Source organism: Lepidochelys kempii, chromosome 2 (assembly GCF_965140265.1).
Source record: "Lepidochelys kempii isolate rLepKem1 chromosome 2, rLepKem1.hap2, whole genome shotgun sequence".
Classification (NCBI taxonomy): domain Eukaryota; kingdom Metazoa; phylum Chordata; order Testudines; family Cheloniidae; genus Lepidochelys; species Lepidochelys kempii.
The window spans coordinates 110,381,920-110,406,105 of NC_133257.1; the positions used below are offsets into that span (position 1 = coordinate 110,381,920).

At 40.1% G+C, this 24,186-nt stretch overlaps 1 protein-coding gene across 3 annotated transcripts in view; it reads right to left on the reverse strand.

Annotated features, from left to right (window-relative positions):
* RANBP9 (RAN binding protein 9) overlaps positions 1 to 24,186 on the reverse strand; it is a 71,590-nt gene that overhangs the window by 30,706 nt on the left and 16,698 nt on the right. For all 3 annotated transcript variants that reach the window (XM_073331931.1, XM_073331932.1, XM_073331930.1), the window contains exons 3-6: positions 11,708 to 11,760; positions 4,911 to 5,078; positions 2,309 to 2,331; positions 411 to 595 (exon numbers count right to left, since the gene is read on the reverse strand). In XM_073331931.1, coding sequence (XP_073188032.1) covers positions 411 to 595; positions 2,309 to 2,331; positions 4,911 to 5,078; positions 11,708 to 11,760 — 429 coding nt within the window. The remainder of the gene's footprint in view (positions 1 to 410; positions 596 to 2,308; positions 2,332 to 4,910; positions 5,079 to 11,707; positions 11,761 to 24,186) is intronic.

Genomic DNA, 24,186 nt, shown 5'->3' on the forward strand with positions numbered 1-24,186 from the left:
GAACTGAACTGAGAGAGATTTCTACATATGCCATCCCGATGGCCATTCAACAGAATGAATTTTCGGTCACTACTGATCAAGGATGCATTTGAACTGGTGACCAAGAAGTCAAACGTCATATAGCTTATTACTAATTTTATATACCAGCAAGCTGCCCTGATGACTCTTAGTGGTAATTGTAATTACTGTATCAAAGAATGCGCTTCATTTTTTACCATCATTTCAAATATGACAGGAAAAATACAAAGTTCTCATGAACATTTAAGAAGGGTCTATATTTGTTCTAAAACTATTCCAACTATTTGAATTTAATTAGGATTTCGTACAAACATTTTTTTTTAAATGCCCATTTTAAAATCCCTTTTAGAGAATTTTAATTATACAGTCTTTAAAATCCCTCTAATTCTTACTTTTGAATCATTGTCTGCCATTCTCCTTCCCGATCTCCTATAGGAAATCTGTCGATCTGAGCCTGAATTTTGGTTCTCCATTCTCGCATATAGTCTTCAATATCAAACACAAATGGATGCTGCCCAAAGTTAGCATCTACCACTTCTCCTGGTGTTTGAAGCCCTACTGTAGGGTACAAGTTTGGCTGCAAGAGATTTTTTTTTTAATCAATACTTTTTCCTTTTACTCCAGATTCCCCCCCCCCTTTTTAATCACCTTCAACATCCCCACCCACATTTATCACTGGGGAGAAGTAGTACTCAGTCTCCTAGCATTCCCAGTGGTTAGTCAAATTTTAGTAACTGATACCAACCTCAGCAATAGGACAACATACAACTCTGTCACCAGTGGGAGAGGAAATAAAACACTGCCCATTATTTTGAGATCCATACCTCAACACTGGTAATTCCTCATCAAACTAACAAATGCAATTTTTAAAGCATGGTTAACTTCACACTTTTTGGCTTCAATTTTATGTTGAAAACATGCATCTCCAAGTTAAATAATCCTGGACTTTTAAAAAAAATTGATTTCTAAACAAGAGCAAAAAAATTTAACACAAATTTATAAAGTGGGTCATTTCCATTTTCAGGTGTACCACCACTAAAATTCAGATGTTTTAGCAATGTTTAAGGTAAGAACTGAGCTAGGGGAAACTCCTTAGCTTCAAAATTCAAGTATAATGCCTACAAAGAACCATAACAGTTCACTAAAACTCCCATGATTTCTTTGATTTGTATCTAAAACGACTTCAAAAGCATTTGTCTTCTAAATTCTATTTTCTTTTCAGAGATTGGCCTTCACAGTGAACTTTTAAAATATGGTCCCAATTCCCAAAGGGGTAAAATCTGTTTTGCCAGCACTAATGCGTTCTAGGATCAGAGTGAATTTTTGGATGCCAGTAGCGTCTCTTCAGCTTTTTCTCTTAGGACCTAATGGCACAATGATGCCCTCCAATAGGATTTTGTGTCTTAATCATGGTCCTCTAAATCACAACACCACCAAAGTCCAGATTGAAAATGACGTGAATGACAGAAAGGCAAAAAAAGAGACGACATGGTGTAACCATAGTACAGGGGGGCCTTTCATATAGAATGCTGCTGGAGAAAAATCCAATCAAAATATAACTAGAGCTTATAGAATTTTATGCAGAATGTCACCATATTAAGGTATTTTTAATTTATTTAAAATAGTTTACATACTTTGTACTATGAACTAAATTACAATTAGAAAGCCTAGTGTGACTAGTATTGACACACATTAAAAATAGCCTTTCTTGGAGGAAATGCCTAAATTTGATATTACACACACAAAAGTTGGTGTTTTAAGAAGCCTTTGCATATAATGCAGCCACCACTTGTGTCTGAACAATGGACATTTGTGCTTCCAACTCAGGTATTCTCAAGAATGAACACACAGACACACATACTTCTGTATTTGGGCATAAAACTATGACAATATAAAATAAGTTAGCTTTATCATTATTGTTCACAGATTATCTCACAACCAGTTGACAATCAAACAAGGTATATAAATAAAATTTTTAAATTATGTATTACATTCTCATCTTGATTGTCTGGTCAAAATCCTCAAGAAAATGCCCTGATACTAAAATCTGAACAGAGAAAAAATAGTAACTATTTGCTTTTCAGTATTAGTATTTACAGATACTGAGTTTCAAGTTTTTGCCTCAGTAATATTTGTCAAACTGAAAACTAGACAGATAAAATGATATAAAAAGGGCATAGTGCACATTTCCAAGAAGTATAAGCTAGAAAAGAACAATCAGTACATCTGAAACAGCTATTTATAGTATACAGAAAAATTTATTTTCTGTTTGAAAATCCACTTATCTTACCGGTAGATCCGTGAAAGCAATACCTGTAATAAAAAGAGATGCATTAAAAATAATTTTTCATGTATTTGTATTCAAAATGTACTGGAAAAAGTTGAGCAAGTAACTTCCTAGAGGCTTTTTTTGTTTTGGGTTTATTTGTTTTTTTAATTTAGTATGCAGGAGCAGTCAAGTAGTCAGTTAAATTTGCCAGATCTCATAATTGTTGAAGGGAATATCTAGATGCTAAATATTTAGTTTCTCTAATAGTTATCTGTTACAGGTTTGCAAAAACTTCCCAGACCTGCCTCAAAAGTAAATATGACAGGCATGCGGACATCCATAATGCTTCTGCACAAGTTAGTATAGTAGTAACAGGAACCAAAAGGTCAGTATATGGCAAATAGAAAAGAAATATTTTCAAAAGATAAACATTAAACTACCATACAAAAATATGCAGACCAATATTTTGAAACTTGGTAGCTTAAAGCTATGTTCTCTTACCAGTGTTATATAGGACTAAGTATAGATCTGACAGCCTATCTTTAAGCAATCAAGTGTGAAAATTTTGGCCACAGCTGACTGTCTTAAATGCTACGGAAAAAAGTACCAATAGCATTTTCGTAAAATATTCTGGCAATGTACAAGGTCTGTCATATGCAACTATAATAACAAGATGAAAGTTTACTGCAAAGAAGTGTCTCCTACTGGCAATGCATTGTACTTTTCTTGTTTGCAAAAATTAAAGCAGAAGTAGCATATTTACCAGAGGCTTTGTTGAAAATTAATTTAGTTCTGATCCAAACTAAGTATTCTATTGGAGTTAGATAAAGTCAAACCAGGTATTTTAGTATCTAGTTATAAAATATGAGAAGCTGATAAATGACAAAACCTGATAAATGATAAAAAGGGTAATTTTGTAATTTGCTGGGATTAGGAAGGGGAAAAAAAATCTAACCTTTATATGTTCCCAGTGCTTTAGGTAAATTTTAGAAAAAGATTCCAATTTCAAATAGATTCTTTTGAAGAAGTGAAATTCTGTATCTGAAACCCATAGGGTGCATCATAATTTCCTTCTCCTCATGCTGTAAGGATTTTATTTTTAACCTTGCTACTAGTTGTCCATCTATGCTGACAACTCAAGTTTACTTCGGTTTTATTTCTCCATCTGCTATACCACTATAATCTCAAATGTACTAGGACAAAAAACAAAGCTTCTAATCTTTCCTCCTAAATCAAACCCCATTTTCCACCACCGTTAACATCTCCATCCTTCACCATGGAGGCCCTCAATATAAGGATCACTTTTGATTCCTATTGTCGTCTTTCTCCCACCCAAACTGTAACCAAATCCTGCTAATTCTTCCATCACATCCAAAAGGCTAACTTGCTGTCCATGTCCTAATCTTCTCTTGCCTTGACTACTGGAACCTCTTCCTCTTTGGACTTCTTGACTGTCACCTCCTCCTCCAATTTCTCCAGAATGATCTCTTATATGTTGCCCTGATCTTAATACTCCACCCCCTCACTTTTGCAGCCTCCCAGCAGCTTTCCATCACTCTAAATAAGCTTTTTGTTCTTCCCTTCAAGGCCTATATTAAGCTCCTGCCTAAATCTACAGCCAGTTTCTTTATCAGTCCCACTCCTACCAACAAAAGACATCTTAACTCTTCTTCCCCTTTGTCATTTTCTCACATTGTCTAAGCCTTATTCTGTTAGCCCCTATTTCAACACTCTTCCAAAACCTATTCACCAAGCCACAACCCTCTCCTTAACCCACTGCTAATACAAACATGCAAGACATGAGGAAAGAAAAATATCTTTGTGCACTAAAGTGTGTGCAAACTACCAGACAGGTAATTTATGCAGGATTAACACCACCCATCCCTGCTGTGCTCATCCTCAAAGTTTCTGTACAATGTGGTATAATGAGACATGATGCTAAAACATACGGTGAAGGGTTAACTGCCATAAATTTGGGATGGCCTATGTAACTAACTTGTGGCTTTGTTCCAGCTCTAAATGGCTTGGGAACTAGTTACTTGAGAGATCATCTTTCTTCCAGGTGAGATAAGTGAATATGCTTTAAGATAAAGCCCCTTTGATTTAAGGGTTATGGAGCTACTGGCAGTGTGCTGTCCATAAAGGGACACGCACTATTTGAAATGCATTCTCCTATGCTCTGGGACAAAGGGTAATTAGATTTGTTAGCAGACTTCATCTAACAGTAACACAGTATATAATTAAAAATTCAAAAATATAAGCTTGAATTTAATTGCAACAATTGAAGACTAGAGACCTTCAGAAAATTCATATGCCAGATCTTAGTCACCACAAGTTGAAATATATGCAGATCTCCTGGGAAAGATGGTGTGGGCAAACCCTCCAAATTCATGTATAAGGTTTTAATGTTGCATTAATAAGTTTTTCCATTTTTCTTATCAGCTAGTTTAAAGCCCTGCAGTATAAAACCCATTTAAAAAAAATCAGTCCATATTTAAGGTGCTTATGAATCTTAACTCCAATGTCAGGGGCCGCTTAATACAATTTTAAGATTTTAAACATACAAAAAACTGCACTAGGTTTGTTGACATCAGCTATCATTAGCAGTGATTGTTTTCCATACCCAAACTGTGTCCATTCTTTGTGTAGAAGCAGGTATTGTTGATAAGGTTTACACAACAACCAATGACATCACCAGTTGTAAATGTTGGGCCATAGGGTTGTCCAGTTCCAGAGGAACAAAATGAATGTCCATCATCTCCATGGTAACCATATGAATGTTTATCCCAACCTAAAACAAAGCATTTCAAGTTTTATTCACTTGTTTCCGCTACAAATTAATAGACAAAAATAAACATATACAGCAAAAGTTAGCTTGTTACAACCCAAGCAGTTTTTTTATTAAGGTTGATTATCACACTCACCATTATTCCTGTGAAACGGTAAAATAACCGTTACCAATACACATAAGACAGAAAGTGCTAAATTAAAATGCTCTGGTTCACCTGAATATCATCTTCTTTCAAAAATGGTTGAACATAAAATTCTATTTCAAATAGACTAGTCAAGAAAAAAAGGGAAAGTGTGGCAAAGACTGTCAATTCCCTCTCCCTTTTTAAAAGATTTGAGATTCAAAATTGTCAACATTTTACAACTGACCAGATCCACTGTCTGAATGTTAAAGCTACCTGCATGTCTGGCATGTCCCAATAAAATAATGAGGTTTCCTCTTAATTTCCCACATTTTACAACATCCATACTTGAAGGCACACGTCACTGTCCCATTCAGACTGTCTAAAGACCCAGACATGTCTCTGGAGAAAGTCACGGCCACTCTTGAACATCCTTAATTGTTGTTCAGCAGGAAGCAGCACAACCTCCACATAATAGCCAAGCCCACAGACTGTAGTACTACTAGCCTTGCTGCCCTAGAAAACTTCAAATGCAGAAGTGAACTCAGGGGAAAAAAGTCATTAACACAATATAATCAAGGCGGCCTAATTCTGCATGTGGAGAAGCTGCAGAATAAATAAGTTTCACACAACTGCACACTTTCTTCTGTTTTCAAAAGGAAAGTTACATATGAAGCAACTGTAGCGTTCCCTCAGTACAAACACAAAAAACTCTCTGGAAAGGAGTGACCTTCTAAGCATCAGGTATGCTCCCTTACAGATCTGACCATCCGATGCAAGGGTATATAAAGGAGCTCAAATCTCAATTCCAACCCAGTTTCATTCCACGTAATCGGCAACTCCAACGGACTCCAAATAAGCGGGGCATGTGGCAGGAGCATAGCTACGGGGGGGAGTGGGGCAGCGGCCACTCACCCACCGAGCAGAAGTGGCGCCTTTTTAATTACATGGCACCTTTACAATTTTTACTCACACGGCTCTGGGTCTTGGGCGACAGGTCAGGGAGAGCGGAGATAAAAAAGGCACCCAACTCCCGGTACTTCAGCAGCATTTCGCCGTCGGGTCCTTCACTCGCTCCGGTCTTCGGCAGCGTTGCGGTGGCACGGGGTGGGAGGTGGGGAGGTGTCCTTCAGTGCCGAAGACCGGAGCGAGTGAAGGACCCAACGCTGAAGTCCCATAGCGCTGCCAGGTGAGTACCAGGGAGTGGCACCTTTTTTAATCTCCTCTCACTCCCCACCGTTTTTTCCACCTGGCTACTCCACTGGAATGTGGATCTATAGACAATCTCCCTAAAGATCTTGGGAGTAATTTCATTCTCCTGAGTGCTATCCGACAGCCCCGCTCATGGGAGATTACCCAGCAGTAACTGTCAAAGGAAGAGTCACAGAATTAAAGTTTCAGGACTGCTCTCCTGAATTTTCAGGATTTTTTTTTTTTAAAAGAATACTTATCATTGAGGTAAACATCTAGGAAAGCTGAGTACTAGCTCTATAACTGCTGCCCTCTAAAGAGAGCAATGATGTGTAAATATATTAATTGAGCTCCAGGTAGCAACTTTACACATTTCTAACAGGAACATTCTTCAGACATGCTGCAGAAGCTACTCTGAACCTGGTGAAATATTTTACAAAAGGCTTCAGCTGTTGTCATACCTGTACAGGCTTCATATAGCTGGATACAAAGCCTGATCCATTTATGAATCTGAGCAGAGATGCATATTCTCCCAATTTACGTGCAGATGCCACAGTGCTGAGAGGCATGCATATAGATTTAATCCTGTTTAGATAAAGGGCTCCTTTTAACACTGACTATGCAACCTGGCTTCTCCTATCACGTCATGAGGTCTAGGGAAAGAAAGTGAGGCTGATGGATTGATTTAAAAAGACATTTCAAGACCACCTTAGTTAAATATTTGAGAATGCAGGACCACTTTATCCTTTGAAACACCAGATAATGAGGATCAGTCACCAGAGCTTAGATCTCTCACATTCTCCCAGCTGATGTTATAGCCACTTAAAATGCAATCTGTATGGCTAGATGGTACAAAAAGCATTCTCGTAAAGATTCAACTGATATAGATTCAATTTACAAGAAGGTGGTGGCTCCTAAATGCTTAGGAGGATGAGATAGTCTTTTCTTTGTTAAAAAAGTCTCTGAACTATGATGTGCTAATTATGGGGCGCTAGTATCTGTGTATTGGCAAATGGTATGCAAATACAGCTCTCAGATTGACCCTATCAGCATTCAAGGATAATCGAGAGTGCTTGAGAGAGAATCCAAAATGTAAGGAACTGTGGGAGACAATGGCGCAGTTCTTACTGGAGATTCACTAACAAAGCTTTGTCCACAGCTGTTTCTTGTGGAAGCATTAAGACCCTCTAAAAAGACCTAATGACCTTCCAGGGGGAGATCAGTATCCAAACTCAGCGGTTTAGCACAATTAGGCAGCCAGGCTGAGAGATCCTGTGAAGAAACCTGACCTGGAAGTTATGAATGAAGATTCTGAAGAGTTCAGAGGGGAACAGAAGGTTTAGATAAAGGTCACATGGTCTAGGAATTAGTACTGGTAAACCCAGATGTGAGATTGTCCAAGTGAGCTCATCCATCCAACCTGTGCCCAATGCATTTTTCATAATCACAACTGATACTAAAATTGAAAGGTGTTCCCCTCAAGACAATCTGGTATTGCCTTTCACTACACATTGAGGGCCTGTTATCACAAAAGATTCAAGTTTTTCTGTTGTGCAGAAAATAGCGTTACATAGAAGCCATAAGATCTAAAAATCTGCGTTCGAAGTTCAGTGTTTTGCAGTTAAAATTTGCAAAGATTACGGATTTCAAAAATCTCTTCAAGCCTGACTCTCAGTAAATTGACCTCTGCGGAACTTCAGTATGGAACAGCTCCTAGTTTCTCAACCAGAGACACTGGAACAAATGAATTTTTGGAAGGCAAACAGCACTTTCCATAGAGATTGTGCTCCTCAGGGGAAGCAAGAATGGATTCCTCCCGCAGACCTACAAAGGTCACACAGTTCCTCTCAAGGGATACTGCATAGGGCATGCAGATCTGATTGAGCAATTGACACCAAGAGAAGTGACACACAAGGAACTAAGATGCTTTGTATTGAGGCATCACCTTCACAGATTTCTAAAGATCCCTAGCTTCCTTTTGGCATCAAACTCATCTGAAATACCATTCCATTGTATGGGGCTGTACTTCTTCTGTTCCTTTGGCAGGCTAGACTGCAGGCCCTTCAGATCTGCAGGTACCAGATTAGTCAGATTACTCAAATTTCTTCTAAGCACACCCAATAAACTCAGATGAGTCTGATCAAAAGTGGCAATCATCCTGAGAGATAAGAGCTTCACAGAGGTACCAAACATTTTCATACTGAAGAAAGAACATTGCTCAGATTGAAGAAAGAGCATTGCTCAAACCCCCACACATCTGAGTTCACCAGGAAATTCAACAAGAAGTGGGAAAAATAAACTGCTAACGAATGCAACAGGCTAGGCTGATCTACAAAGTGTCACAGAGGCAAACAGAATATTAAAGCTTTTAACAGTACTTACTATATTAAATTATAAAAAAAATCTAACAATAGTGGTGAGGTACAGAGAAGAAAAGTCTTCCACACTCACAGCAGAAACAGTCAGAAAGGAACTGTGATGAAGTAGGGCATATGGCTCCTTTGCAAATCTGAATGTTCAGTGAGGTATATAAAGGAGCCTGTGCACTGCCTTCACAGGTCATTGCTTTCTATGGGGTTCCATGCAACTAGGGCAATATGCATATCCTGAATACGGAGATCTACACTGGCCATACTTTAAGGAGAAGTAAAATTTATGAAAATAGTTAACAGAAGAATATGCAGCAAATTCACAATACAAAGCATTTAAGGTCAGTAAAATATGGTAAAAAAGCCCTCTCATACTTTGGTTGTACTGATTTAGGACTTAACCCACACTGTTTAAATATAATGGCTTCACTAGACACCACTTTAATTAAGGGCCTTTCAGAAAATTCAACACAAAAATACTATACTAAAGGAAAGCTACATGAATTAGTAATACCTTTGAGAATTCTTTATTCTTATTCATAATTTTGAATACCCACCAATAATCCACTGACTTCACAGCTGCTACCCACATCACTGGACACTGGCATTATTGTACTCTTGACGGGAGGTTTAGACTGAAAATGCAACTTGTTTGGATGCATCAGAAACTGGAGACTACAGATGCTGTAAGGCTAATTTAACATTATCTACATTTGGTTAAACTTAACCAAGTTTTTTTAAAAAGTCTTGTCTCCTATTTCTTATGTATTCAAAAATGGGAGCTGCATTCCTAGTCCTACTCAAAGGGAAGCTATTTTAGTGATCAGAATCTTACTGTATTACACTGAAGCTTTAACATAACATTTTAGGTGAAACGTAAACACACTACAATTCGGGGAAATTACGGTTCCCACAACAGCCATACTTTGTCTGCATGTACATATAAGGACATTTGACAGCACAGACAATAAATGTTATATATTACACTACAGGATCAGAACTAACTGTCAGAACTAACTTGTTTTGCTAGCCTCTGAGCACTTAAAATCTCAGCCATAGGATTACTACTATTTTTCTTATTAAAAAAAACAAGTTAAAAAAATAGGATTTTTTTAGGCCAATATGATTTGAAATAGCTAAGTTTAAAATATCTGAAAAGCCAGGTAAAGTATACACTAACACGTCACAATGTGTTGACACTGTACAACAATATTCCATGTATTTGTATTAACATATAGGCCCTGATCCTGAAAAATCAATGAACTACTTGTGTGATCACAGTTAAGCATGAGAGTGTTGGTACCACAGAAGCTGACTCTGTGGGTGACTCCAGGACTGGAGCACCCATGGAAAAAAGTTAGCAGGTAATACTTTTGATCGCCCCGCTGATCAATTCCTCCCCCTCCCTCCCAGCGCCTCCGGCCCACTGTGGATCAGCTGTTCCGCGGCATGCAGGAGACACTGGGAAGGAGGGAGAGGAGTGGGGACGGGGTGTGCTCAGGGCAGCGGATGGAAAGAGGCAGGGTGGAGGTGGGACCTTGGGGAAAGGGGTGGAGTGGGGCGAGACCCGGGGCTGAGCAGGGGTTGAGCACCCACAGGGAAAACTGAAGGCCGGCACCTGTGGTTGGCACCATACTGTGCATTCCTTAACAGTCTTAAAATAGATAAGGAAACCATGTTGGGACAAGAGTAGATGTTCTGCTCTACTCTTAACAATGATATACTTTTGATTACAGCAGGGCATCTCTGTTAGCTATTAGAAAATGACGTACTACAAATCTGCTGAGCAAGGAAGTATTTTGTGATTCAGGCTTTCATACAACTGCTTACTTTACCAGATTTGTATTTGTTCTGTAGCTGAAGTGTCTTGGTGGCGTTCTAAATAGGAAAAGTATGATGGATATTAACAGGCTGGATTGATTAAGTCAGTGATTTAAAAATGAGCTATTTTAATCATGATTTAAATCAGAAAACAGGGAACACTGATTTAAATAATCAGTTTTAATTGTGTTTTGCATTTGTATGTTATTTTCCTAAAGCAAGGTTAGTAACCATTAAAACACTAAGTAAATCTTATCTTCTCACACCAACTTAATATAGCTCTTACACTACATCCGGTGCTTTCTTCACTAACTAGCAGGCTACACTATATCTAAAACATATATTGATCCAGTTACATCGCTTAATAAATAAAAATTAGAATACATGTAAGTTAAGAAAATGGTGAATGATGGATTTCTTATTTACTAGATTTTTTACTTGTGATTTGTGTTCAGTTCTATTCAAATTCAACTAAAATGCACAAAAATGGCATTTTATTTTTTTAATTAAATAAAACTACTTTAAATGTTCTGGATATATAAGAAAAAAGTTTTGTATTTAAAATTAACTCATTTATTAAACAAATTAAGCATAATCTATAGTGAATTGAACTGACTGCTCCCAGATTCTTAACCAGTGATTTCTACCTATTCAGTAGTTTGACTTCAAAACTTAGTCAACAGTACATGTTTAGTGCCAATTGTTTATATTTCATTTAAATCATTTTAATATATTATAATAAGCAGAGACTTTAACATAGGTTTCCAATTGCGAAGGAAATTTTAAACAGATTATTAAAAATAAGTCTGTATTTACTTTAAATCAAAAGATCATATTTAAAATTAAAAAATAGGGATTTTAATGTTATTTGCTTTTATCCACCCTGGATTTTCATGCCCTGAGAGCCAAAGTACAGTGACCATGATTAAGAATTAACTTTTTCGGCTGAAAGCTCTACATAGCAGCAAGGACTGTCTTTATATAGTATTATGCCCTGCTAAACATATTGTCGATGCTCATCAGGATCACACATTTCAAAATATATTTACTTACTATATTGTAGAACCATTAAGTTAATTATATTGTTTAATTGTTTCTAAAATCAAACACATAAATATTAAACATACCTGGTAGTCTGTTCATATTTACACCTTGAGCAGAAAGCCCAATTCCCATGTAACTGTAAAAATCAAAATAAAAACAAACTTATCTTTCTTTTACAATACAAGAACAAAAATAGATGAAAGACATTTCCAAGAAACACTATTCTGATTAATCTAGTTCCAGATAAATTGCTGAGAGATCATTTCAGACACTGGCAGTGCAAACTGGCATAGTGGCAGTGCAATCAAAACAGGAAAGACATTCCCAATGTATTTGTTGATCTGGTGTATCATGGATGAGGTACTTGTCCGTGAGGCAGGAATAATTTTGGAACAAGTTCCCTCTCCTTCAAACATCTCAGTTTTTATATAAAAGTTCTAATGGAGGCCATCAAGTTGACAATAGGGCCTTGCTTCACTAGGCCAGTAACTGTTGCTATGAAGAGGGGGAAATCAAAGCAGCTTTGCTAAAGAGAAGGCAATTCCAGAGAAAGATGAACCCCTGGAGAGTCCACCAACCCCTTGAGAAAATGCAGAGAAATTACTTTACCAAATACATACATTTATAGACATACAGATTTAGAAACATTAATGTATATTTTTAAAAGACATTTATTAAAGTCAGTCTAATAACCCTAATCATGGTCTTTGAATGTTGTTTGCCAGAAGCTGGTAACTGGTAACAGGGGATGGATCACTTTAGGATTACGTATTCTGTTCATTCCCTCTGGGGCACCTGGCATTGGCCACTGTTGGAAGCCTGGGCTACATGGGTCATTGATCTGACCCAGTATGGCCATTCTTATGTTATTAGCAAGCAAATTGTTCAATTTATTGTGGTTTTGAGAATAGTTCAAATTAGTTCACATAATATAAATCAAAGAGACAAGGTAAGCAAGGTAATATCTTTTATTACATCAACCTCTGTTGGTGAAAGAGAGAAGCTTCTGAGCTACACAGGTCTGGGAAGGTACTCAGAGTTGGTCCATTAAAAGCTATTACCTCATCCACCTTGGGTCTCTAATATCCTGGGACCAACACGACTACAACACTGCATACATAAATCAATCAAGGCATAGTAGCTAATGAACAAAAAAAAAAATATTCCGTAGGCCAATTTGAAAATAGTCTATACTAATAAGCTTGTTCTTAACATTTTTCTCTTTGTATACATCTGATTTTCAGATAAATTTTCTATTATGAGTACAAGTTAACTAGATATTTTAATTATAACTACTAACTGGCCATGGGCTAAATGGCCTGAAAGTGACCAGTACATCATAGATGTAACATGCTCTCTTGTGGGAATTCAGGGTTCCCGTCACGTCTCCCGATCACCACAAACAATTAGCTGCTTCCCTGCTGCCTCATGTATCGCTACATGCAAAAACATTCCCTCCAGTGATGTCTGATGTATCCCATGCACACCCCTAGAGTGCTGACAATCTATGATGGAACCTCAGCACTTCAAAGATGAATGCCATAGTTTCTGATACAAAGAAGCTGAAGCATCAGTCAGTAAACAAAGGGGTTAGGAGTTGGACTTTTAATTACATTACTGAGACACTGATCAAGACGGAGTCAACATAACTATTCCAAATAACGTAAATGGAAAAACCTAGTTTTCCATTAAATATGTAAAGGCATCAGATTTACAAGGCCAGTCTATAATCCCCAATATATGAAGGACTCCAATGTGAAAATTTTAAATCTGTCCAAAATACAACGGACAAGAGGGTTTTGTAAGCAAGTGTAAAGGATACCATTTAATCAGTATAAATTTAGATAGATTTTTTTTTGAAGTCCAACTACAAGAAAGTGTCCAAAATTTAAAATTAACCAAAATTACACTAAAAAACAATTTTTCAGCCTGGTAGTCAAATTTTTATATCAGTATTTTATAAAGGAACAGTACTAAGATGATGTCAAACTGCAGGATCAAAGACTGAGATCAAGTACACTGAAACTTGAGACTGCATGCAACATGTTGGTCAGAACTTCCATTTAATCTGAAGGAGCAGATGACGTTCCTGCCTCTGAAGATAAAAAATTTTCTGCCCCCTTCTCCCCACCTCATATCACTTTTAAAAGGTGGCTCTATGGATATTAGTCTCAAAAAGGGATGTGTCATTTAATATAGCTGTAGACAGTGGTTTCATCCGGTGAAGAAAGTGATACACTAACTACCCCGCCCCACTAACCGTACTGTTACTGTAGGATACCATGTGAGTCCCTTAATACTGCTAAGAAAGCTAAAGGGTTTCAGCATAGCGTCTTTACAGAAACTAAAGTAAAACTAGACAGTATTTCAATTAATTTATATTATTGCAGAAATCTGGAAAAGGAAAGGATGAGCTAGAAATCAGTCAGAAGTATGTGAAATCAAATATTGACAAAAGACAGTTAACCTCAACAGGGATCAATTCATCTGTGAAACAGAGAAGAAGAAGAAAAAAAAAAAAGTCTGCACACTTTGGTTCTCACTTTTAGTTACTGAAAATCACAACTTCTACACGGATTTCTTATTTGCGTACTAAAATACTGCATGTAAATTAGTTGAAATAATAAAGCTTTTGTATTTTTACTTGTTATCCAGCACCTAGAGCTATGGATTAAGTGTTTTATTAACTGAAAGATTTAAAAAAGTATAAATATTTGCCCAGAGTAATTAATTGCTTGTACAAAGAAACACTCAGATGAATTGTACAGTTACTTCCCACACCCCTAAGGTTCACATATCAAGAATTTCTATAGTTTTGGAATTGGAGTAAAATTAAGGGCAAATCTATGGATTTAAGAAGGGCCCAGAACAAAAGGATGACAAAGCAAACAGGCAACGGCAGGCCAGGACCAAGGTGCAGAATGGGACTCTAGGCTGTTGTCCCAGGCAATTACTGCAGCACTTACAAGAAGCACTGGCATAAAGTGGGGCTCAGTTTAGGAGGCAGTCACAAAGAAACCAAGGGACAGTTACCCCTCCTCCACTCAGGGCATGTCATGGCATAAAACAGTCCATGTAAAGATGGTGAGAACAAGAGGAAGGAGCATGACTCACTTCAAAATGCAGTCAATCTGTAGACCAATTTGACTAAAGAACGTGGGGAGGGTGAGAATGAGAACATAGCTACAACTCAAAGATATGTATATATTTTAAAGAATGCAGTTCCCTCCTTGCCTCTTCCCTGACCCAAAATCTAGCCCCAATTTTGGTACTGATATGAGTGGACTGAGGAAGAGGGTGGGTTAATGGAGAGTGTCTGGGCCTTAAACCAAATATCTGGAAGGCAATCATGAAGTCATACAGTGCTAGCAAGACTCGGTATGAACTAATATTTTAAAATACAGTGTAATCTTAACCATACATCATATACAATCATTTTAATCAGCCCATGAGAAAACAGAATAAAAGCTTAAGGTTGGCGATAGAACTAGAGGTGAAATGCTGATAAGGACTATTCCTAATAGTATTTAAAGGCTTTTATATTTCCCTCTTTTTAATTTAAACACTTTTTCTTGAGGTTTCCAACTAGTCACGTAGCACAAGAACAAACTGTCTACTTGCACTTCACCCAATATATAAATTTCTCAGAATGTTAAGGAATTACAAAAAGGTTAAGGTTCAACTATTTGAATTCTCTTCTTGTAAAATTTAATCTGCCAAATGGGTAGCCATAAACAGGCCAGTGCGTTTTTTCCACTAGATTTAGGTTTGGTCTACACTTTCAAGTTGACCCACCACAAATTTGATTGTTTCACACTGAAGTTATTGTTTATATATAACAAAATATATTGTTGCGAATCTGGCCTTTGAATATGCATTAACAACTTTACTTTGGAAGCGTGTTTGCTGAGGGTGAAATCCTCCCTCATCGCAGTAGAGTAGGTGTGGGTGCATCTCCATCTCCATTCTGTGGCAAATGCTACACAATTTTACTGCCAAGTCATCCTGCTGGTATCCCATGCTGCTCTGTTGACTAACTGGGTCGCCTGCCTCTTTACCTGTGTGCCTTCTACTGCTCCAGAATTACCCTGGCTGGCTGTCACCTTGCAGTTTAATCACTGGCATGCAGCCAGTCTTTCCTTTGCAATTCCACCTTGTGTGGGTTTCAGATACCTGTGTTATTCTCCTGATCATCGATTAGGCAGTCATACCTCATGCATCAGTGTGGTCTTGTTGTGACAAAGATTTCCACTTCATTGCCCTTTGGAGAGAGGTGTGTGTAATCATCTGAAGTAGAACCACCACAACACACAAGTATACCAGTAGTTATCCAAACAAATGGAGAGAAAGCACAACAGGGATTCAACCCAGTGCTGCACTAAGGAAAAGGAGATCCAGCTGGGCTAAGAGTATAAAGAGATCTTAGAGGTTCTGTGGCTACAGTGACTCTCATATATCTGGGAGAGATGCCATCACTGAGCTACTGTATTGTGTGGACACCAAAGAAAACCCTGCTGACAGTGGAGAGGATGCGGAGCATGCAGATAGCTATACTGAACCTCATATCCTGTTGCTATGGCAGATACAGAAGTGGACTCAGTCCCAGAGACTCAGGAGCTGAATGAATCACAGCCAGATGTTCCTGCTGCATCACAAGGAGAGAAAAACTGTGGAGGGGAACACTAAGTATTGTATATTTTTATATAAATTTATGGGAAAGAGGTTTTGAGCAACTTACTTCTGAGTACAATAAGGATGCCATAATATTTGTCTACAATCACATTGCCACCTGAACTTTTACACCCCCATCCCTCTTGGTGAAAATGGAGGCCATGGCAAAGAATATATAAACTCAGCCATTCTCCCCCCCCCCCCCCTTTGCTAACTCAGCCACCACTATCTTGCTGCCTCCTTTCCCACACACCTTACCATGGTGTGTTTGTTGTTTCCTCCCCTACCTAAGTATGCCCCCCACCAAAGACAGCAGCACCATGGGAGTTAGTAAGTTTTAAAAGAAAAGCACTTTTTATCATAGCAGGAAATACAGAAAAGAAAAAAGCAATGGATTCACTTTTATTAATGCCCAGTTTTATTATTGCCCTCTCCACTTTTAGCTAATGTGAGTCATTATGAGCTAACTCAGACAAGGCTTGGTACAAAAACATGACAAAAATTAAACGTAAAGCACTATAAGAATTTAACCCACCACGTACAGAAAAGAAAGCAAAAAAAAGTTTCTGGATCTTAGTTTCATCACTGCCATCAGCCTTGAGGCAATGCAAGTTATTATGAGGTAAACTGACCAAATCATGCTACATCAACATCTCAAAAAGAAAGATTTTAAGGTACTTTAGAATTCTGCAGTAGTTCCAGTGTGGGTGAATTTCATATTTATTTTGCAGTACACTTTATGCTGATCCTTGGGTGTTACAAAAGAAAGTTTAAGACAAAGGTAATACTCCAATTTAGCACTGAGATTACATGGCAATAGAGCAATCTCAGATAGCTTGTGGATCTCTTCCACTGCTAGACCTGCTCTGGGGTCACTATTCTGGCACATAGTAGCATGGCATATTTTTCCAGTTTGTCCATTGCCTTTCTGAAAAATTTCCTCCTCTGATTCTTGTGGACACACTTGAGTGTAACATCCTCCATAGCAGGGGTTCTCAACCTTTTTCTTTCTGAGGCCTCCCACAACATGTTATAAAAATTCCATGGCCCATCTGTACTATAACAACTGTTTTTCTGCATGGAAAAGCCAGGGCCAGCATTAGGGGGTAGCAAGCAGGGCAACTGCTCATGGCCACCAGGGCACAGTGAAAGTAAGTTGCTCAGGCTTCAGCCCCAGGTGGCGGGGCTTGGGGCAGCAGGGCTTCGGCTTTCTGCCCTGGACCCCTGTGAGTCAATGCTGGCCCTGCTTGGTGGACTCCCTGAAATCTGCTCGTGGCCCCCCAGGGGACCTCGGACTCCAGGTTGAAAGCTGCTGCTCCATAGTAAGCACAACCTACAGAAGTGTAAAGTCAATTAACTAGGCTGAATGATGCTTCCCCCCCACCCCCACTCTGCCAGCAGCATGCCAGTCTGCACCTTTTATTTATTATCCTCCTAGTTGTGGAGCAAGTAACTCCCTGCTGCTGCCTTCATACCACAGGGCCAATGATCCTACTCAAAATGGGAATAATTTGAAAGTGTCTTACCATGTCCAAGCAAAACACAAAAAAGCCCAAGGGATTGCAATTCCAACATCGGGGCGGGGGGGGGGAGAGTCAACATTTTAATCACTGTTGGCATAAATACTACAGATGGAACAACAACTAGTTTTTTCCCCCCATAACTACTGAGACTTTGAAATGACCAAGGACAGGATGCTAACAAAGTAAATGCCTGTCCTATATAGCAGAAATAGGTGCTCAAGAGAGGGCATTCAAAGAGCTCTTGAACACATCCAAAGAGAGGGACAGAAAGATGTGTGGAGGGAAGAGCTCCTGAAGCATGACAAAAAGAAGAGGGAGGAGGACAGAAAAATGGCTAAAAAACTTAGACACAGGTGCTGAATATGCTGGAAAGATCATCCTCCTGCAGACTAAGGCACCTGTGTTCAAGGACTCAGCCACATTCTGTGCCTTATGTCACAACCTGTGCGTCCCCAGCAGCCCTTTATCTCTGAAAATATCTGAATTGTGGAACAGATCATTCAGTACAACCTCACCCAGAAACCGGTCTTTCAAGGCATTCTGTGCCACAAAACAACAAAGAAAATGCTGGCTTTGGGAGATACCTTTAACTCCATCACAAACTAGGGAGATGCCATTCTACCACCATGCCACTCCCCAAGATACAGAGAACAATGTAAGGCCCTACATACACATATGTATGACCTTTACAGCAAAAAGGTATGCTCACTTTTGTTTTAAAAACTTTGTTTTCATTTACAATGTTCCAAATAAGGTGTACACTTTTTTAAATGCCAAGTTTATAAGGTACTGTTATTTATTAAACATTCATATTTGTACAGTGTATATGAAATTAGCAACATGTTCTGTTTGAAAATACTCATACATTTCATACCATGGCAACAGCATATTTCCTACAAAGGTAGGTTCCTATTTCCTACTAGAACAGCCATATATTCCATGTTACGGGCGGTTTATTTCATAGTAAGCTCACCACAGGTTTCCTACTAACGTAACCCATATTCTCTCCTAAAACACTCAAATATTTCATACCAAGGCAGCCAAATAAGTAAGATAGAAGCTATGCTCCTTGGAGATAACATTGTTCACAATTGTCCCTAAACTCAAAGTAAGAACACAACTCATCCCTAACACCATTTTCTGACTTTGCTGACAAGTGTGAGACAGGATCCAGTGGCTGGAGGTTGAAGTTAGATAGATTCAACCCTGAAATGAGATTCAGTTCCTTGGTGGGATTGTGGTTGACCACTGGTGCAGTTTACCAGGGGTGGCAGCAGACTCACCATCGCTTCAAGTCTTTAGGACAAGACTGGATTGTTTCCTAAAAAACTTTAATCCAGCTTCTGGGGGGGAATTCTACAGCCTGGAGAGGGAGGGTAGGGAGTGGGCTGTCTGGCCTTGGTGATCCCCTCTAGCCTTGGAATCTATGACTATAAGATCTCCACCCCTACTCCCAATCATCCACTTCCTTCACAGGCCCAGGGGAGAACTGGATTGCCTGCATTGCCCTCAAGATGTTCTTAACATGTGCAGCTCTGCATAAAGAGAATGATAAACCAAATCTTATGCTTCAGGACTTCAACCAGTTGCCTGAATAGCTCAGGGAGGTTTCTCCCCCCTCCCACTGTGCACAATTGACTAGATGGATCCCTGGGAAGAAGGAAGAGTTTGGTTTTGCCTTCCAATTAAGCTTCAGGGACCACAGCTGGAGACAGAACACAAGACAAGGTGGACCAGTGTTCTAGGATGGTACAGCGAATCCTCTTTCCAGATGCCTGGCTTGTGTTTTGCTCACATGCTCAGGGTCGCAGTAATTCACCAGAGCTGGGGCGAGCAAGGAATTTTTCCACCAGGTCAGATTGGCTGGGATCTTGGGGGTTTTTCACCTTTCTGTGCAATGAGGTGTGGTTCACCAGCTGGGACCATATGGGCATCTCTCATCTAATCAATTCCCTGCTATTGCAGGGGCCCCAATGGCACCTTAGTCTCTCCTGTTCTCTGCCTGTGGCACACAGTAAAGTCTCCTAAGAATGTAGACACTTTGGTCTAATGTTTTTGGGTTTCATACAGAGATACCTGAGTGATGTCTAGTGGTTTGTGATATATGAGGTCAGACTACATAAGTGGTAACAAGAAACTATTCTACAAATACATTAGAAGCACGAGGAAGACCCAGGACAGGGTAAGCCCATTACTCAATGAGGGGGGAAGACAATAACAGAAAACATGGAAATGGCAGAAGTGCTAAATGACTTCTTTGTTTCAGTTTTCACCAAAAAGGTTAATAGCAACTGTGTGTGTAACGTAGGCAACGCCAGTGAAAATGATGTAGGACCTGAGGTTAAAATACGGAAAGAGTTACTCACCTTGTGCAGTAATGATAGTTCTTCGAGATGTGTCCCCACTATGGGTGCTCCACCGTAGGCATGTCTGCGTTCCTGCACTTCTGATCAGAGATCTTTGGTAGCAGAGTCTGGCCCACACATGCACTCTCCCCCCACTTCGTGCTCTGCCTCGAGGCTAACTAGCACTGCGTGAGCAAACCACCCTCAGTTCCTTCTCTGATGCAGAGTCCCTATTGAGAACTCCAAAATAGAAGGGAAAAGGAAGGGTTGTGGAGCACCCATAGGGACACACATCTCAAAGAACCATTGTTACTGCACAAGGTGAGTAACTCTCTTCTTCGAGTAGTGAAGCAGAATCCCCCATGGGAAGTTGGGACTTTGGAGTCGAGTCTGTTATGGATGATAATGCTGCAGAGCCAAAGATAGCATCGGAAGCAGAGACTCCACTAATGTTCTGCGAAGGTATACACAGATGCCCAGGTCACTGCCCTGCAGATTTCCAAGATAGGAACATTCTTGAAGAAGGCGACAAAGGAGGAAACTGATCTTGTGGAGTGTGTACAGATTGCAGACGGAGGTACCACACTGAGAACATGATAGCAATGTCTAATATAGTTCAAGACCCATTTGGAGAGTGTCTGGGCCAATATCGCTGTGCCTTTAGACCTTTCCACAATGGAAAGGGAAAACTCAGAAGATTTCCTAAAGGACTTCATCCTATCCAGGTAAAAGGCCAGGGCTCTCCTAATGTCTAGCATGTGCAGTATAGCCTCCTTGTTATCATGATGAGGCTTAGGGTAAAACGTCAGGAGGTGGATCAGATGGTTTATATGAAAAGACGAGGTCACCGTGGGGATGAACTCTGGGTATGACCCAAGGGTAACCTTGTCTTTAAAGAATACTGTTAGCGGGGTGGGCGGGAAAATATGCCATTAGTGACACTATTTTCCCTATTCTCCTTGCTGAGGTGATGGCTACCAGAAAACCTATCTTCATTGACAGTATGTGAGCAAGCAAGTGGCCACAGGTACAAAAGGAAGTCTAGTGAGGCTCTTTAAAACTAGATTTAGGTCCCACATTGGAGTTGGATGTCTGGGTTGGGGAAAGAGGTTCACTGTGCCCTTGAGGAATCTTTGTGGTTGGGTGTGATAAAACTGAGTAACCCTCTACTTGTAGATGGAAAGTCAGCATGGCTGCCAGGTGTACTTTGAGCGAACTGAAGAAAGCCCTGACCCCTTGAGATCCAGCATGTAGTCTAACACCACGAGGAGAGTAGAAGATGTTGGGGTAATTTGTCTGGAATTACACCAAACCTGAAACCTAGTCCACTTTTTCAGGTAAGTATGATGGGTAGCCAATTTTCTACTGTATAGTAGTATTTCCTGTATCTCCTTGGAGCAGGAACCATGTTGGAACCATGAAGGACCCAAGCCTTGAGACGGAACATCCATAGATTGGGATGGAGAATGTGTCTTTTGTTCTGCGAGAGGAGGTAAGGTGTGGGTTGAGGAGGGATCTGTGGACATGTCGCAAACTGTGACAGGTACGGGTACCACATCTGCCTCAGCCCAGGTGGGAGCAATTAGCATGACATTTGTTTTTTCCCTTTTTATGTTTAACGGGCCTTTCAACAGCAAATGGGGGAAGGCATATAGAAGGCCCTTGTTGCATGGAAGAATGAGCATGTCCCCTAATGAGTGCTGTTCGAGGCAAGCCCTGGAGCAATAGCGTGAGCATGTCCTGTTCAGGTAAGTAGCAAATAAGTCTGTTGTTGATGTCCCCTACTGACAGAATACGCTGTGGAGTACTGCTGGGTTCACTTCCCACTCATGGTCGTGTGAGAACTTGCAACTGAGACTGTCTATTATATTCTGCATCCCTGGTAGGTAGACTGCTGATATTAGAACACTGTAGTGAATGCACCAGTTCTATAGCTTTAGTGCTACTGTGCATAAGGATAATGATCTGGAGCCTCTGACACTTTACGTAATACATGCACACTGTGTCATCTGTCATGATCTTCATGTGCATATTCTGACCAGTGGAAGAAAGAGCAAAAGCATTCCCGACTACTCTGAGTTCAAGGAGGTTGATGTGGAGAGTCCTCTCCATGGACTACCACTTGCCTTGAGTATGAGGTTGAGATGTGCTCCCCAACCTATGAGGGATGCATCCATAATGAGAAGCAATGTCAGGGGTGTGGAGTGTGCAAACCGGACCCCTGTGCAAACATTCCCTGGGTTGGTAGAAAGACCCAGCAAGTGTTTGATCCTGGAGGGCATCAAGAGAGGTTTGTCTAACCTGTTTTTGTTTGGTCTGTGAGCCAAATTGAACCGTGTCTGAATACGCCTCATGTATAGTCTGGCATAAGATATTACAAAAGTGTGCCAATGCCTGGCTGATGTCTATGGACTGGCCTGAACTTATGAGCATGGACAGACTGTGGAATCTGTTGTGGAAGGAACGCTCTTGCTTGCAAGGAATAGAGATCGACCCCTATAAACGCCAAATGCTGTACCGGAGTTAAGGCTGACTTTTGGACATTGGAAATATTTACGAAGCTAGGGTTACAAATCACAGTTCTGTGGGTGGCCATCTTCGAAGGAGTGGGCCCCTGAGGGGACAGTCCTTGTATGGGTAGATCATGACCCCGCAAGTGCATAGGTGAGCCACTACTATGGAGAGAACTTTTTAGAATACTCTGGAAGTCAATGACAGGCCGAAGGGGAGTATTCTGTATTAGTAATGGTCCTGACCTAGGGTAAACCGGAGGAATCATCTGTGGGATGGCAGAACAGATGTGGAAATAGGCATCCTGGAGGTCAAGAGCGGAGAACCAATTTCCCTGTTCTAGAGATGGAATAATCACTGCTAGTGTAACCATCTTGAATGTCTGAGCCTTCACAACTTTGTTCAGTGCTCTGAGATCCAGTACAAGTCTCCAAACTCCATTTCTTGGGGGGGGGGGGGGGTCAAGAAATATTGGAAATAAAAACCTTTGCCTCAGAGATGTACAGGAACAGGTTCTATGGCTCCTAGGCATAGATCAACTCCTACCTCCTATTTCCTATCTTAACAGTCTCTTGTGAGAAGGGTGCCTGAGGAAGGGCAGAGAGGGGGGTTAAATGAATTGAATACCCATTGGAGAGAACATCTGACAGATGGGGTTTGGAAATTGTGTGTTCCCAATTTTGACATAACAGATCAAGGTGGCATCCAAAGGGATGAGAGAGGTCGGAAAATTGCAGCTGGTGTTATCGGTAGTGATCTCTCGGGGCCGTGACCAACGAGTCAAAACTGGTGTTTTGAGGTGGAAGGTTGTGACATGGAAGACCTGATAGTCTGCACCTTTGAAATTTGGACTTATTCCGCTGTAGTCATAGTAGCGCTGTGGTGGGTACTGAGTCAGATGTGACTTATGAGAAGACTGAGGACTAAATTTCCTTTTCTGTCCAGGTATATAGATCTCAGTAACCATAGTGTGGCCCTGGAATCTTTCAGAGTGTAGAGTGAGGCACTGGTTTTATCTGCAGTTTCAAGCCTTTATAGGGGAGGTCCTCAACCATTATCTGAACCTCCCTCAGCAGCCCCAAAAGATGCAGCTATGACACCCATTGCATCACAACCACTGTTGAAATCGAGCAGGCCACAGTACCCATGGTATCTAGTGCGGTCTAGAGTGCTATTCTCTCCACTAACTGTCCCTCATGAATGATGGCATGAAATCGGTCTGAGAGACTCTGGCAGGTGTTCAATAAAGGTGTTAAATTTGGCATAGTTCATAGGATTTTATTTGGCCCTTAGAGCCTGGTAGTTTGCAATTTGGAATTGAAAAGTTGCAGAAGAGCAGGTCGGCCTTCCTCACAAACAAGTCAAGTCTTTTCCAGTCCCTATCATTAGGGGTGGATTTCGAGTGATGCTGACGGCTACTGGAGTTTCACCACATCCACCACGATGGAATCAGGTGAAAAGTGAGAGAAGAGAAATTCCATATCCTTGAGGGGCACATAATACATTTTGCCG